At 34.1% G+C, this 17332-nt stretch overlaps 2 protein-coding genes across 2 annotated transcripts; both read right to left on the reverse strand.

Annotated features, from left to right (window-relative positions):
- Positions 1 to 3675: 3675 nt before the first annotated feature.
- On the reverse strand, positions 3676 to 4131 carry LOC150033791 (S-protein homolog 1-like). The gene has a single exon (XM_090317071.1). It carries the CDS (start codon positions 4129 to 4131, stop codon positions 3676 to 3678), a length of 456 nt encoding a protein of 151 aa, XP_090173197.1.
- An 8592-nt stretch (positions 4132 to 12723) lies between these two features.
- LOC150033792 (S-protein homolog 1-like) lies at positions 12724 to 13179 on the reverse strand. Its single transcript, XM_090317072.1, has one exon. The coding sequence runs from the start codon at positions 13177 to 13179 to the stop codon at positions 12724 to 12726; it is 456 nt and encodes a 151-aa protein (XP_090173198.1).
- Between the last annotated feature and the right edge of the window lie 4153 nt (positions 13180 to 17332).

The raw sequence follows: 17332 nt of genomic DNA on the forward strand, positions 1-17332 counted from the left end.
GGAGGTTTTTGATAGCTCTAAGAAAGAGCTATTATTCATAGCATAATTTGAGCTCGTTGATGGATTTTATGTGTTTATTACCTTATTTTGCAGGTATCAAGCAATCAAAAGGTAGAACCAAACGTTTGGAGGTAAACGGAATTAATTTAAGCAAATTCGAATTGATTTGAGCAACTGAGCTTCATAGAGGCAAAAATGACTAAAAAGCCCTTGGACAGTATCGCAATGCTCAACATTTGCCTAAATTCCTTTGATGTCATAAGAAAAAATGCCAGTGTGTAGGGCAGCATTGCGATGCTGTCAACAACGTTACAATAATCCGAATACTTTGATGCTAATCTGTCGCATGCATGCGTTCCATCTTCAGCTCAGATGCAGGGCAGCGTTGATGCTGCGATTAATACTTTAAATTTATTTTCTTCAGTTTTAGGTCAAGGGATATGAACTTGGAGGTTATGGAGGCCGAGGAGTGGCTTTACTATCTTCTTTTCCTTTAATCTCTTAAGTATCATTAAGTTAGATTTTAGTTTTATTTTGGATGGTAAACATGTATTGGCTTTAACTCTTAAATTTGTCTATGAATTTATGAGTTAATCTTCATCTAGTTTCTTAGATCAAGGATTCAATGTCAATTTCATGAGTCATCTGTTTTTATTGATTCTTGCAATTCATAATTGTGTTTTCTTTGAATCGGTTTAAATTCTGAAGCATGATTATTGATATGGACTTTCACACTTTATCGTGCATGCTAATGATTCTTAGTATTGTTAAGGTCCTAAGTAGCAATAGTAAATTAGGCATTTGATGGCTATTCCTAAAATGTCTAATTGCTAGGTTCAAAGATAAAATTGGTTAATTGAATATGGATTTCCTCACAATTAAGCAATGTAATTGAATCCTAAATCATAATGCATGTGTTTTTATTTCTACATGGTCACTATCGAACCCAATTGAATTTAGAAACATGTAAATTAGTTAGTAGGGCGTTTGATTGTTTTTGATTTAATTAGTTTTCGGTCTTTGCAGAAACTGGTTCAATCGCAACAATTTGGTAGTTATGTATACATAATTCGAACGCATAGTCAATTGGCAGAAAATGATGATTGAAATTACATTGAATGCCTAACTTGATCTGAGAACTAGATCAATTACTATTTACATTTATCCCTTGCAATTTATTTTCCTATATGTTTTCAAATTAATCAAAACCCAAAATCCCGTTTTTAGTGTTTTTCCACAGTCAAATTTAATTTAAGAGGGAATCAATTTTATGCCTCCCTATGGTTCGACCCCGGACTCACCACTATTGCTACGTTCTTGTAGTAATAGGAGTAGTTCGGAAGTTTAAACTTTCTTTTAATTCGTGGCTCTTTTTTTGACTTAAACGACACTTAAAAGGGCTCAACAACAATATAAGGTCAAAGTATGTAGACGTGAAGTTTCTAGTTGTTAAAGAAAGAGTTCAAAATGGTCAAATTTCGATAGAATACATTGGAATAAACTCTATGGTGGTAGATCCATTGATTACAGGTTTACCACCTAAAGTTTTTCATGAGTATGTTACTCACATTGGTGTTAGTCACTTTTTTTATTCCATGGTTTAGTGGGAGTTTGTTATTAAGGATGTTTTTTTGACATTATTTTTTTTAATTTTCTATATAGAATAGTGTTGATGGTTTATGTTTGATTATCAAAACTTGTTTATCATGCATGCAGCTTAGCAAATGCAGTTTAACATAAAGTTTTCCGGAATGATCTCACTAAGGAATTTGGACCAGTTGGAAACAGGCATGACATAGATCACTTTGTATGTAGTTTCCATATTATCTATCCATACTTGATCTATGTCATTGAATATAATAGAATTGGTGATCGAGGAAGGTTTATTTACAAGGGTAGTGACGAAAGCAGCCTTGATACCATGCTAATACAGGAGATGGAGTAGATTGAACTAAAGAGGAATTCTATTATTGAAATAACCTATTTATGCGCGCTTAAGGTTTATGTGATTTAATTACATTAGGTATACAAACATAGCTCAAGTCTTGTTAAACACATTTAAATAATAATACGTATAATTAAAGTATGGGCTATGTATGTGGATTAATATTTTATTATATTGGGGTTATTTTATTAGATTTGACCTTATTATGTGATCTAATTAATTAAGACCCTAGATTCATAATTGAGTATGAACTTAATGAGTACAAGCTCATTCTTAGTTAACTAAGGCTTAATGGGAACCCTAATTGAACTAGTACATAAAGAGACCAATATACCAAAATAATAAAGCACTCTATCTTTCTTGACTCCCATTTAAAGAGAGTGATTTGGAGTTTGGGTGAGAAAGACTACAGTCATCTTAAAGCCATCATCATCTTGAAACTATCATCAATGTCAATGGAATTTGATATGTTATTTATTCTTGGAAATTTGGCATGAATGGTCATAGGGTTAATTTATTCAAAATACATATAAAATAATTGTGCTAACATTCTTAACTTTTTTTTTCCTTTTTTTACAATATGAGAGGTAGGAGTATCAAACCTCTAACTCTAAAAATGATAGTATAATATACATTTATTACTATTTTTTTAATATGAAGGATAGGGAATCACACCTCTTGATCTAAGGTTGAAAGTATAACATATATATGTGTGTGTATAAAATATGTTACTTAAATTTGATTATGATCTAAATGCTAAAAATTAGTTTTAGTTATCTTTTCTTTATAATAATAATAATTTTTAATTATCTTTACTTCTCTCTTTTCTTTTCTTTTTTTTCAAATAAATATAATAAGAAATAAAGGATAAATAAATTATGAGAAACAATGTTATTAATTTTTTTTCTTATTTAAGAAATAGTTAGCAAAAAAAAAAATAAATAAATAAAAAAACAGAGAGAGACAGAGAAACATTATTGATCATGTTAATTTCTTAATTCTATGTTACTAAACAAGTTATCTGACAAACTTGGTGGAGAAAACAGGCTCTATGCTAATTAAACTATATTTATTTTATTTGTTTAGTTTAAAAGTGAATATTTTTATTCATATGGAATGTGAGAAAGATTCAAATAGAGGTTACATGAAAGTGAGCCAATTTATAGCAATATGAGAAGCGGGATAGTTAAGTATATTCTTATTAGTTCTAATTATTTTATTAACAAGTTATCTTCCCGTTTATCAAAATTTAAGAAATGTTTCCAAAATTACATTCAAGAATATAATTTATGGTCAAAATTGACATTAATAAAAATAATTTTAGCGTATAACAAATGGAATGAACTTATATATGGAAATAAGATTTTGAGAACAAATTGTCAAACAGATGAGTGTTTTTATTTTAGACGGAGTTTATCAAAAGTGTTTAAATGAATATGGTTTGTTGAAAAATATTTTTTTTCCAAATTAATCCAAATAGAAGCTTGTATCCTAGTAAAAAGTTAAGTATGAAATGAAATTTAGGAGGCGAAGTTGTTGAACCTATCTACGTAACAGATAAATGATTTGGATGGACATTTATGTAATGGTCATTCATTGGCCCATATCATAAAATGACTTGAATATATATATACATACATACATATATATAAAAAGATGGGAATCGTATATGAATGTGTGATATTTCGTATATTAACTTTTTAGTAGTTGAAAATGTACATATGTAGCACTCAAGCAACTTCGTTCCATTGGTGTACAAGTTCATCAACATTAATAGGATTGTTTCTCAAGTAAATCCCATCATCTTTAGCAATCCAAAAGCAATTTTTGTCGAAGCACCTAGAAGCGAGCCAAGGGTGAGTTTTTTCAACCCAAAAAGATTCAAACGATACATTAAAATTTGGCTTTGCCAGATAGCACCAAAACAACGTTGTTCCAAGAAAGTTGACCTTAAAAGTCCATTGAAATTCTTCTCCTTTGGCAACCAAATTATGGCTTCCCAAATCATCATCTTTGGACTTACAATGAACCAATAGGGTTTCATTGTTTAAGCCATTTACCACATGAATGTGCCACGTTGGGAGTGGTAGTGGAACTGCCCTGCACAGCTGGATCGATGCTGCAGCCACCAACACAACTAAAAGAACCAATGCCAAATGCTTCTTTTCTTCATAGATTGTTCCCATTTTGCTCCGGATTGAACTTTTTATAATTAAGAGTATTTTTGTTTTATATACAATTCACTCATATGGTTTCTATTTATATGTGTTAGGCTTTGAACTGATGCATGAATGGTCACATGAGTGTTTGTAATAACTTTCTTTGAATGGAGAAAAAGTAGTAATAAATACTACGTAACCACACACATTCAATTTTTTTTTAGGATAATAAAACGGAAGTAAATAATTAATGATGTACCATGAATTCATAAAATTTATTTATATTAGTACTATATGTATTAACCCATTTGGAAATAACCAATCAAAATTAGCAAAATAATCTAATGCACCCTAAGTGACATTTATTTTGCAATAATGTTTCGGTGAGGCAGGGCAATAGGATGATCAGGTGCCCCTTCAATGAAATAAGACATTCACAATCAATATACAAAATAACTCCTTGTTACTGTAACTGTTAGTCACCATTGTTCTGTCCAGACATTGTTAAACTCACTTAACATTTTCTTGTAAGTGTATCCTCTCATTTTAGATAGAGTTGTATCCTAATGTGCCAACGATAGGGAAAAACCGATTAAGACAAAAACTAAAGCAATCCTAACAATTTATGGAGTTTGTGTAAATGGTCATGCAAATGTCATCCGTAGGGGGATATAAGAAAAGGTGCCTCGAGGTCAAGCATGAAAATTTACTACAAACTAATGAGGGAGATCGTGGGATATGTTGACACATGTCTTGCTCTCCTTACTATAAATACTCTCTCCATTCAACTTGATATTTACCTACACAAACACTATCCATATGGAGACACAAGCAAAGGTGCCTCGAGGCCGATTATATGTCTCACGGTGTGAACTTTTAGGGAGAAACGTGAAAGGGAAAAATGAAGTGTCATATATCCCATTTGAAGGAACTCAAAATCCAGAGACCCTATGAGTGGAAGTGGATCGTCCAAACTCCATTAGGAAAGAACTCACACTTTCACAGTCATACTAAATAGATTATGCATTAAATCATAAATACAACATGCTTCTTGAATCAAATACAAAGGATAGAGAGGTAATACCTTTGAAGAACACTTCTTCAAGAATATCCCACGATCAGTAACGAATGCAACAAGAAAGTCGAACTCCCTCAAACAGCAACGAGTATAAACTCGATCCTCGAACAAATCCGGACACAACCACTAGATTACCTTGGTATTCTCGGTGTGAGAATCAAAGAGTGGTGGGTTTGGCTTATTTTGATTAGAGGGAAGGAGGAATACGATCGAGTAAAGGGTAGCACAATCGTGTAGAAAATGGAAGTCTATCGCATAGACTCGATGCTCGATCATTTAGTTAAGAGCACTATCGCATAATAAATTCAATATTATCATGTAGTCACTCGATAGTTAATCTAATAAGTCTTTTCTTTTAAGATTTTGAAATCCAATTTCCTTTTATCCTACAATTTCCATAAAACTGTGTAACCACCCTGATTGGTTATTGAGAAAAAGAAATTTTAATTATCATATAATTAATAAATTATAAATAAATACAATAACTAACTTATCATATTATACTTATAACCTATAATTTTAATATTTGCATCATATACAATATATAAACCATAATACTTTGTCTCTTTTATGGCATTTAAAATAAATCATATTTATATTAAATTTAATAACTATGAATCTAATTCATAAAAATTATATTTGAACCATATTCAAATATTAGTTCTTCCGATCATACAATAATGTATCACATACATTATATCAATTATTTCATATATAATTGAACTCATTTAATTATATCATATATAATTAAATCCCCTCTTGTTAATTGGAACATTCCAAACTAACCCAGAAACTGATTCTCAACTGACTAGACTCTTTAATCACATTATCCACCATCTGTTAACTATCGGGCACTCCACTAAAGTTCGACAACTACATTCTTCGCACTAGAGATATGTTTCTGTGTCCATTGGGCGATATTACCGTTTTGCCCCTGTAGTAACATCTAACTTCTTAAGTACCACTGATTCCTCTAATGAACAATAGATCATAGTTCCACTATGACTAAACCCCTCTTGGGCCAAGAGAGAGTGTGGTGCCACATTGTTCAAGCCCCGGAATTAGCTCTTAAGGGAGAAATTTATATACTTACCTCTACTTCGGGGAAGGGGTGAATTCATCTTGTATACTTGAGTTCCTAGCTCCCTAATAAGATGAATCCCCAAAATGGTAGGCTTGTTAAGTTGGCGATTTGGCCATTCTCACGCATGCAAATCAAAGGACCGCCCTCATAGGCGGGAGTTCACATCTCATTCAGAATTAAGGTCTTGTTACCATGGTAATCCTAGTTAAATGAAAGTCTCAATTATGAATTCCGTTATATAATGAGACTAAACATTTCGTAGTCCGGTCTTATACAATCTCCTTTGTATAGAATATCTCTGCTCGCATGTCTAATACACGAATGATGAGGATCAGATCATTTGTAGCACTTTACAACATTTGTAACACCTACAAAGCGATCCATACAAGTAGTGTCATCAGGATAAGGTATCCCTCCTTAACCATATACTACAGACCATTTAGGTTATCACTTAAAGCACGATCCACTTGTATGTCTCCACATACATGTTTAAGTTACAACGATAACCATGGATCTTAACTTATTGGTTTGTGGTTAATGAAACTAAAATATCAAATATTTCATAGACTGAAGTGAATAAAATATCATATATTATAAATCACAAAATGTTTGTTCATACAAGTGTATCCAGTAAGGATCAAATCCTTAGATCCATACACAAGCATGTAGTCCCTTGTTCTTCGAAGATACTTGAGAATGTTCTTGACAGCTATCCAATGACCCTGTCCTGTATTAGACTGATATCTACTGACTATCCCCAATGCGTAGAAGATGTCAGGTCTAGTACATAACATCGCATACATCAAACAGCCGACGACAGATACATATGGGACCTGTCTCATTTCCTCAACCTCTTGAGGTGTTTTAGGACACTGTTCCTTAGACAATGTAACTTTATGCTTGAAAGACAATAAGTTCCTCTTGGAGTTCTGCATCGAGTACTTGATCAAAATCTTGTCAATGTATGATGCCTGAGATAATGATAGCATTTTGTTCTTTTGATCCCGAAAGATCTGAATCCCAAGAATAAACTGAGCCTATCCCAAATCTTTCATTTGGAATTGGGTCGCTAGCCAGTTTTTAACTGAAGTCAATAAGCCTTCGTCGTTCCCAATGAGTAGGATATCGACCACATATTGTTGGGGTTAATGCCCTAAAGTCTCGTGTCCTGTAGTTTGTAAACAGTTTATACAAACGCTTGTGTTATATAATATATGATATTTACTTCACATCTTGTATTTTTGCTCAGTTTCTTGTTTTATTTTCTTTAGCACGAACCAATAAACATAAAATCCCTGGTTATCTATATGTGACTCAAGCATGTATATGGTGACATACAAATGGATCATTTCTTGAGTGATAACCAAAATGGTCTGTGGTATATGGATACAGGAGGGAAACCTTATCCTGGTAACACTACGGATGCAACCCACTTTGTGGAATGGTGACAAATGTTGTGACTTGTGACAGATGGTCTAATCCTGATTATTCGTGTTAGGGACATGTGAGTGGGAGCATCCTATACAAAGAGTTTGTATAAGACCTGACAATGAAGTGTTGACGTCTCGTTATATAACACCGTTCATGACAGAAACTTCACTTCACTAGGTTGACCATACGTAACATGACCTCAATCCTGAGTGAGTTGGGAACTCCTGCCATTGAGAGCGGTCCTTTGATTTGTATGCGTGCGAGTGGCGAGGTTGTCAATTCAAACCTACCATTTTGGGGATTCGTCTAATTTGGGACCTGGGAACTCAGCTACACAAGATGGAATTCACTTCTTCCCCGAGGCAGGGGTAAGTAGATAGATAGCTTCCTTAAGGGCTGATTTCGGGGCTTGAACGATGTGGCACCACATACCTTCTCTTGGCCCGAGAGGTGTCATACATAGTTGGTCTATGTTGTATTGTTCATAAGAGGAATCAGTGGTACTTAAGGAGTAAGATGTAACTACAGGGGTAAAACGGTAATTTGGCCCAGTTGTACTTATGAGCATCTGTGAAGGGTCATCGTACTCATGATTGGTTATATCTGATGGACATCGAAATATATCTGTGGTAAGAAGAGTTCAGTTGTTGGTCTTTAGTGGAATGCCTGACAGTTAACAGATGGTGGATCTCCTGGCTAAAGAGTTTAGTCAGCTATTCACGGACCGTTGGAGCTTCGAGCCACAGGTTCATTAGGTCCCCTGGGTAGCTTGGATAAAGTTGAGAACTAGTGTTTAGGTTAATTTGAAATATTCAAATTGACAAGAGGAAGTTCAATTATATATGGTATAATTGGACTGGTTAATTATATATGATATAATTGGCTAAATGTATGGGACACATTATTATTAATATTTTCGTTGTTTAATTATATGATAATTAACACGAAAATCACGTTTGGACATAGGTTAGTGGGGCAGCTCAGTTATTGTAACCGATGAATTAAAATAAAAATAGTTTTCATTTTGAATCGCTCGTTCGGAATAGATAGAAGATCACGTTGGTGAATCGTAAATGATCGCTTAAAAGAATTGAGAGCCTATATGATAGTCCCTCTCCGCTTAAATGATTATCCACCTCGCGCCTAAACGATAGCACACTAGTTCCTACATGATCACATAGCTTTTCTAAACGATCGTAGTGTGTGCCGAGTTTACTAAATTATCGTATACCTTTTCCTAAACGATCGTTAAGTAAAATCTACACGATCGTGTAGCTTTTCCTAAACGATAAGCATTTTGCTACGCGATAATACTTTTTCCCTCCCACTTGTTTATCGCCTACACGATCCGTGCTTCCTCCTTCCTCTACCAAATTCACCAAAGACCACGATTTGGGTTCTCACTCCAAGAATACCCAAGGCTCTTTTCTGGTGGTGTCGTCTCCGCGGCGTTCGTGTTCGTGCGGTTGTTCGTGTTGCTGTAGTCGACGCTTCTGCTGGGCATTGGTAGATCGCGTGGAGGTTTTCTGCTGCTTTGAGTTCTGAAGATTGAACATTGTTTTCAACTGGTATGGCATTCTCTCCCTTGTTATATCTTGTTCATAGCATGCCGATAATTACTATTTGTTTGCATAACTGTACAGATGAATGTATATTGTACTATTTTGGTCACTGTGAGATTGGAGCGATCTGAATGCGCTCGTGGAACTCTCCGGTAAGAGATCCTTCACATATAACACTAGGAAAACTACTAAATTATTGATGATTTTCTTGTAGACACAAGGCTTATCAACGTTTTGGTCAAAGTTATAAGATTTGATTGTAGTATCAAACCTTACGTTCCAAGATCGAGATGCCTGTTTCAGTCCATAAATGGACCGATTCAGCTTGCAAAACCTTTTGCTCTTAACCTTGGGTTATGAATCCCTCGGGCTGCACCATATAAATTGTCTTCTCAAGATTGCCACTTACAAAAGTAGTCTTGACATCCATTTGTTAGATCTCATAGTCATAATATGAGGCAATAGATAGGAGGATGCGGATAGACTTTAGTTTGGCAACAGGCGAGAAAGTCTCATCATAGTCAACTCCCTCTACCTTAGTATAACCATTTTCCACAAGTCTAGCCTTGAAGGTTTGTGATGCGTTGTAAATTGTGATGCGATTATGGTATGAAATTTTGGTGATGTGTTATGCGTTGTACATGCAAGTTTTCCTAATAAGACCCAAGTATAAGCCTTACTAGGTTTACTGGTAAGTCCAGGGTCAAACACGGGGACTACTGAGTAAATATATGATAGTAAATTTGATTATCTTGCGGTGGCGAAAACAAATAAGTTGGATGGTGTTTTGTTTAAGAATATTTCCTATGCGAAGAAGTTCGAATAAAGAGTTGATGAACTCGAGAATTACAATGACTATGCAATGAACGGGTTGAGAAGAGGTTTAGCTGACACTTCCGGAGATTGCGTACAAGTTATGCTATCATGCTACACAGAAACAACAACATGTCATCTCTCAATGCAAATGCCATAATTCCTATTTCTAGGACGCATGCAATGATGAGTGATGCACACACATGTCATCTCTCAATGCAAATGCCATAATTCCTATGTCTAAGCCTCTATTCTTGTCTATGCAATGATGAGTGATGCACACACAAACAAGGTGACCGCATACTAACATATCCTATTTCTAGGGTGCATGCGATGTGTTAATAGCAATAGAACTTATGTCTAAGTTTCTATTTCTTGCTTATGAGGTTCTATTCTGACTCTCTCAAGCCTAGATTCTAATTTGACTCTCTCAAGTCTAGATTCTTTCTTCAGACTACTCTCTCAAGTACCTTTAAAGGGTGATTGATGTATACATAAGACAAGATGATCGAATAAAATGTAAGTATTAGGTCATGCTAGCTAAGTACTTCTCAACCCATTCGGAAATTTAGCTACTCATGCGAAGTATGGAGAGATTGAACATAAGTTGAAATGAGATTTCCATTTTCTATAAATTAAATGCAGAAAATAGCAATGAAATATTGAGATAAGAAGCCCGGTAGCAATGTCTTGCTTTCCGTGGCCTTTTACACTATCTTTTTCACTCCAACTTTGTCCAAATGAATATCCTTCCTTTTGGAAGTTTGGCACTTTCTCCCTTTGTAGCACTTCTGGCAGTCTCTCGATCAGTCCGGGAATGATCTATCGGCTTCTTCGTGTCTTAGCTCGTCTCCGCCTTCTAAGTATAAGTATGAATATGAACAGACTAACGACTCTCTAACTTATTCTCTATATGTTATCTGTCGATCTCCTGGCACAATGGTGGCCTTCGATATTTATGGAGCTCAAGGTTAATGAAGCTTTTCGCTCTAATGATTGTAATGATGGGCGGTCATTAAATCTCCTACTCTAATGCACTGATTAATGCTCACCGAAAGTTGAGTGTACTTGCTACAGTGTGGCTTTAACGGCTTGTCAACTAAATTCGGATTCGACCATCATCAACTTTCCGCCCCATCATGATTTATTATGCTGTCACCTTGATGTGCAGTTTTTATGTTAATTGTTTATTATAATAATAATTTTTAATTATTTTTACTTCTCTCTTTTCTTTTTTTTTTTTTCCAAATAAATATAATAAGAAATAAAGGATAAATAAATTATGAGAAAAAATTTTATTAAATTTTTTTTCTTATTTAAGAAATAGTTAGCAAAAAAAAAAAAAGAAGAGTGACTTGGAGTTTTGGTGAGAAAGACTATAGTCATCTTAAAGCTATCATCATCTTGAAACTATCATCAATCTCAATGGAATTCGATATGTTATTTATTCTTGGTAATTTGGCATGAATGATCATAGGGTTAATCTATTCAAAATACATTTAAAATAATTGTGCTAACATTCTTAACTTTTTTTTTTCTTTTTTTTTTTTACAATATGAGAGGTAGTAGTATCAAACCTTTAACTCTAAAGATGATAGTATAATATACATTTATTATTATTTTTTAAATATGAGGGATAGGGAATCACCACTCTTGCTCTAAGGTTGAAAGTATAACATATATATATGTGTGTATAAAACATGTTACTTAAATTTGATTATGATCTAAATGCTAAAAATTAGTTTTAGTTATCTTTTCTTTATAATAATAATAATTTTTAACTATTTTTACTTCTCTCTTTTCTTTTATTTTTTTTCAAATAAATATAATAAGAAATAAAGGATAAATAAATTATGAGAAACAATGTTATTAATTTTTTTCTTATTTAAGAAATAGTTAGCAAAAAAAAAAAAAAAAAAAAAAACAGAGAGACAGAGAAACATTATTGATCATGTTATTTCTTTATAATTTCTTATTTCTTTATTTTATTTGTTTATTTTAAAAGTGAATATTTTTATTCATATGGAATGTGAGAAAGATTCAAATAGAGGTTACATGAAAGTGAGCCAATTTATAGCAATATTAGAAGCGGGATAGTTAAGTATATTCTTGTTGGTTCTAATTATTTTATTAAAAAGTTATCTTCCCGTTTATCAAAATTTAAGAAATGTTTCCAAGATTACATACAAGAATATAATTTATGGTCAAAATTGACATTAATAAAAATAATTTTAGCGTATAACAAATGGAATGAACTTATATATGGAAATAAGATTTTGAGAACAAATTGTCAAACAGATGAGTGTTTTTATTTTAGACGGATTTTATCAAAAGTGTTTAAATGAATATGGTTTGTTGAAAAATATTTTTTTTCCAAATTAATCCAAATAGAAGCTTGTATCCTAGTAAAAAGTTAAGTATGAAATGAAATTTAGGAGGCGAAGTTGTTGAACCTATCTACGTAATAGATAAAAGATTTGGATGGACATTTATGAAATGGTCATTCATTGGCCCATATCATAAAATGACTTGAATACACACACACACACACATACACACATATATATATATATAAAGACGGAAATCATATCTGAATGTGTGATATTTCGTATATTAACTTTTTAGTAGTTGAAAATGTACATATGTAGCACTCAAGCAACTTTGTTCCATTGGTGTACAAGTTCATCAACATTAGTAGGATTGTTTCTCAAGTAAATCCCATCATCTTTAGCAATCCAAAAGCAATTTTTGTCAAAGCACCTAGAAGCGAGCCAAGGGTGAGTTTTTTCGACCCAAAAAGATTCAAACGATACGTTAAAATTTGGCTTTGCCAGATAGCACCAAAACAACGTTGTTCCAAGAAAGTTGACCTTAAAAGTCCATTGAAATTCTTCTCCTTTGGCAACCAAATTATGGCTTCCCAAATCATCATCTTTGGACTTACAATGAACCAATAGGGTTTCATTGTTTAAGCCATTTACCACATGAATGTGCCACGTTGGGAGTGGTAGTGGAACTGCCGTGCACAGCTGGATCGATGCTGCAGCCACCAACACAACTAAAAGAACCAATGCCAAATGCTTCTTTTCTTCATAGATTGTTCCCATTTTGCTTCGGATTGAACTTTTTATAATTAAGAGTATTTTTGTTTTATATACAATTCACTCGTATGGTTTCAATTTATATGTGTTAGGCTTTGAACTGATGCATGAATGGTCACATTAGTGTTTGTAATAACTTTCTTTGAATAGAGAAAAAGTAGTAATAAATACTAGGTAACCACACACATTCAATTTTTTTTTAGGATAATAAAACGGAAGTAAATAATTAATGATGTACCATGAATTCATAAAATTTATTTATATTAGTACTATATGTATTAACCCATTTGGAAATAACCAATCAAAATTAGCAAAATAATCTAATGCACCCTAAGTGACATTTATTTTGCAATAATGTTTCGGTGAGGCAGGGCAATAGGATGATCAGGTGCCCCTTCAATGAAATAAGACATTCACAATCAATATACAAAATAACTCCTTGTTACTGTAACTGTTAGTCACCATTGTTCTGTCCAGACATTGTTAAACTCACTTAACATTTTCTTGTAAGTGTATCCTCTCATTTTAGATAGAGTTGTATCCTAATGTGCCAACGATAGGGAAAAACCGATTGAGACAAAAACTAAAGCAATCCTAACAATTTATGGAGTTTGTGTAAATGGTCATGCAAATGCCATCCGTAGGGGGATATAAGAAAAGGTGCCTCGAGGTCAAGCATGAAAATTTACTACAAACTAATGAGGGAGATCGTGGGATATGTTGACACATGTCTTGCTCTCCTTACTATAAACACTCTCTCCATTCAACTTGATATTTACCTACACAAACACTATCCATATGGAGACACAAGCAAAGGTGCCTCGAGGCCGATTATATGTCTCACGGTGTGAACTTTTAGGGAGAAACGTGAAAGGGAAAAATGAAGTGTCATATATCCCATTTGAAGGAACTCAAAATCCAGAGAACCTATGAGTGGAAGTGGATCGTCCAAACTCCATTAGGAAAGAACTCACACTTTCACAGTCATACTAAATAGATTATGCATTAAATCATAAATACAACATGCTTCTTGAATCAAATACAAAGGATAGAGAGGTAATACCTTTGAAGAACACTTCTTCAAGAATATCCCACGATCAGTAACGAATGCAACAAGAAAGTCGAACTCCCTCAAACAGCAACGAGTATAAACTCGATCCTCGAACAAATCCGGACACAACCACTAGATTACCTTGGTATTCTCGGTGTGAGAATCAAAGAGTGGTGGGTTTGGCTTATTTTGATTAGAGGGAAGGAGGAATACGATCGAGTAAAGGGTAGCACAATCGTGTAGAAAATGGAAGTCTATCGCATAGACTCGATGCTCGATCATTTAGTTAAGAGCACTATCGCATAATAAATTCAATATTATCATGTAGTCACTCGATAGTTAATCTAATAAGTCTTTTCTTTTAAGATTTTGAAATCCAATTTCCTTTTATCCTACAATTTCCATAAAACTGTGTAACCACCCTGATTGGTTATTGAGAAAAAGAAATTTTAATTATCATATAATTAATAAATTATAAATAAATACAATAACTAACTTATCATATTATACTTATAACCTATAATTTTAATATTTGCATCATATACAATATATAAACCATAATACTTTGTCTCTTTTATGGCATTTAAAATAAATCATATTTATATTAAATTTAATAACTATGAATCTAATTCATAAAAATTATATTTGAACCATATTCAAATATTAGTTCTTCCGATCATACAATAATGTATCACATACATTATATTAATTATTTCATATATAATTGAACTCATTTAATTATATCATATATAATTAAATCCCCTCTTGTTAATTGGAACATTCCAAACTAACCCAGAAACTGATTCTCAACTGACTAGACTCTTTAATCACATTATCCACCATCCGTTAACTATCGGGCACTCCACTAAAGTTCGACAACTGCATTCTTCGCACTAGAGATATGTTTCTGTGTCCATTGGATATAACCAATCAATAGTACGATGAGCCTTCACAAATCGCTCGTAAGTACATCTGGGCGATATTACCGTTTTGCCCCTGTAGTAACATCTAACTTCTTAAGTACCACTGATTCCTCTAATGAACAATAGATCATAGTTCCACTATGACTAAACCCCTCTTGGGCCAAGAGAGAGTGTGGTGCCACATTGTTCAAGCCCCGGAATTAGCTCTTAAGGGAGAAATTTATATACTTACCTCTACTTCGGGGAAGGGGTGAATTCATCTTGTATACTTGAGTTCCTAGCTCCCTAATAAGATGAATCCCCAAAATGGTAGGCTTGTTAAGTTGGCGATTTGGCCATTCTCACGCATGCAAATCAAAGGACCGCCCTCATAGGCGGGAGTTCACATCTCATTCAGGATTAAGGTCTTGTTACCATGGTAATCCTAGTTAAATGAAAGTCTCAATTATGAATTCCGTTATATAATGAGACTAAACATTTCGTAGTCCGGTCTTATACAATCTCCTTTGTATAGAATATCTCTGCTCGCATGTCTAATACACGAATGATGAGGATCAGATCATTTGTAGCACTTTACAACATTTGTAACACCTACAAAGCGATCCATACAAGTAGTGTCATCAGGATAAGGTATCCCTCCTTAACCATATACTACAGACCATTTAGGTTATCACTTAAAGCACGATCCACTTGTATGTCTCCACATACATGTTTAAGTTACAACGATAACCATGGATCTTAACTTATTGGTTTGTGGTTAATGAAACTAAAATATCAAATATTTCATAGACTGAAGTGAATAAAATATCATATATTATGAATCACAAAATGTTTGTTCATACAAGTGTATCCAGTAAGGATCAAATCCTTAGATCCATACACAAGCATGTAGTCCCTTGTTCTTCGAAGATACTTGAGAATGTTCTTGACAGCTATCCAATGACCCTGTCCTGTATTAGACTGATATCTACTGACTATCCCCAATGCGTAGCAGATGTCAGGTCTAGTACATAACATCGCATACATGAAACAGCTGGGACAGATGCAAATGGGACCTGTCTCATTTCCTCAACCTCTTGAGGTGGTTTAGGACACTGTTCCTTAGACAATGTACCTCTTATGTCTGAAAGACAATAGGCTCCTCTTGGAGTTTTGCATCGAATACTTGATCAAAATCTTGTCAATGTATGATGCCTAAGACAATGATAGTGTTTTGTTCTTTTGATCCCGAAAGATCTGAAACCTAAGAACAAACTAAGCCTCTCCCAAATCTTTCATTTGGAATTCGGTCGCTAGCCAGTTCTTAACTGAAAGCCTACGTCATTCCTAATGAGTAGATTATTGTCTACATATTGTTGGGTTTGATGCTCTAAAGTCTCGTGTCTTGTAGTTTATAAACAGTTTGTACGAACGCTTGTGTTGTATAATATATGATATTTACTTCACATCTTGTATTTTTGCTTAGTTGCTTGTTTTATTTGTTTTACAACAAACAAATATACATAAAATCCCTGGTTATCTGTATGTAACTCAAGCATGTATATGGTGATGTACAAGTGGATCATGTCTTGAGTGATAACCAAAATGGTATATAGTATATGGATATAGAAGGGAAACCTTATCCTGGTAACGCTACGGATGCGGCCCACTTTGTGGAATGGTCACAAGTGTTGTGACTTGTGACGATGGTCTAATCCTGATCATTTGTGTTAGGGACATGCGAGTGGGGGCATCCTATACAAAGAGTTTGTATAAGACTTGACTACGAAGTGTTAACGTCTCATTTATAACACCGTTCATGATAGAGACTTCACTTCACTAGGATGACCATAGGTAACATGACCTCAATCCTGAGTGAGTTAGGAACTCTTGCCATTGAGGGCGGTCTTTTGATTTGTATGGGTGCGAGTGGCTAGGTCGCCAATTCAAACCTACCATTTTGGGGATTCGTCTAATTTGGGACCTGGGAACTCAACTACACAAGATGGAATTCACTCCTTCCCCGAGGTAGGGGTAAGTAGATAGATAACTCCCTTGAGGACTGATTTCGGGGCTTGAACGATGTGGTGCCACACACCTTCTCTTGGCCCGAGAGGTGATCACACATAGTTTGACTATGTTTTATTGTTCATTAGAGGAATCAGTGGTACTTAAGAAGTGAGATGTAACTATAGGGGAAAAACGG

Source organism: Benincasa hispida, chromosome 9 (genome assembly GCF_027475165.1).
Source record: "Benincasa hispida cultivar pf3 chromosome 9, pf3_genome.v1.1, whole genome shotgun sequence".
Taxonomy (NCBI): Eukaryota; Viridiplantae; Streptophyta; class Magnoliopsida; order Cucurbitales; family Cucurbitaceae; genus Benincasa; species Benincasa hispida.

Excerpts from the sequence above, each read along its gene's own strand:
- LOC150033791 (XM_090317071.1), bottom strand. The coding sequence starts at position 4,131 with ATGGGAACAATCTATGAAGAAAAGAAGCATTTGGCATTGGTTCTTTTA.
- LOC150033792 (XM_090317072.1), bottom strand. The coding sequence starts at position 13,179 with ATGGGAACAATCTATGAAGAAAAGAAGCATTTGGCATTGGTTCTTTTA.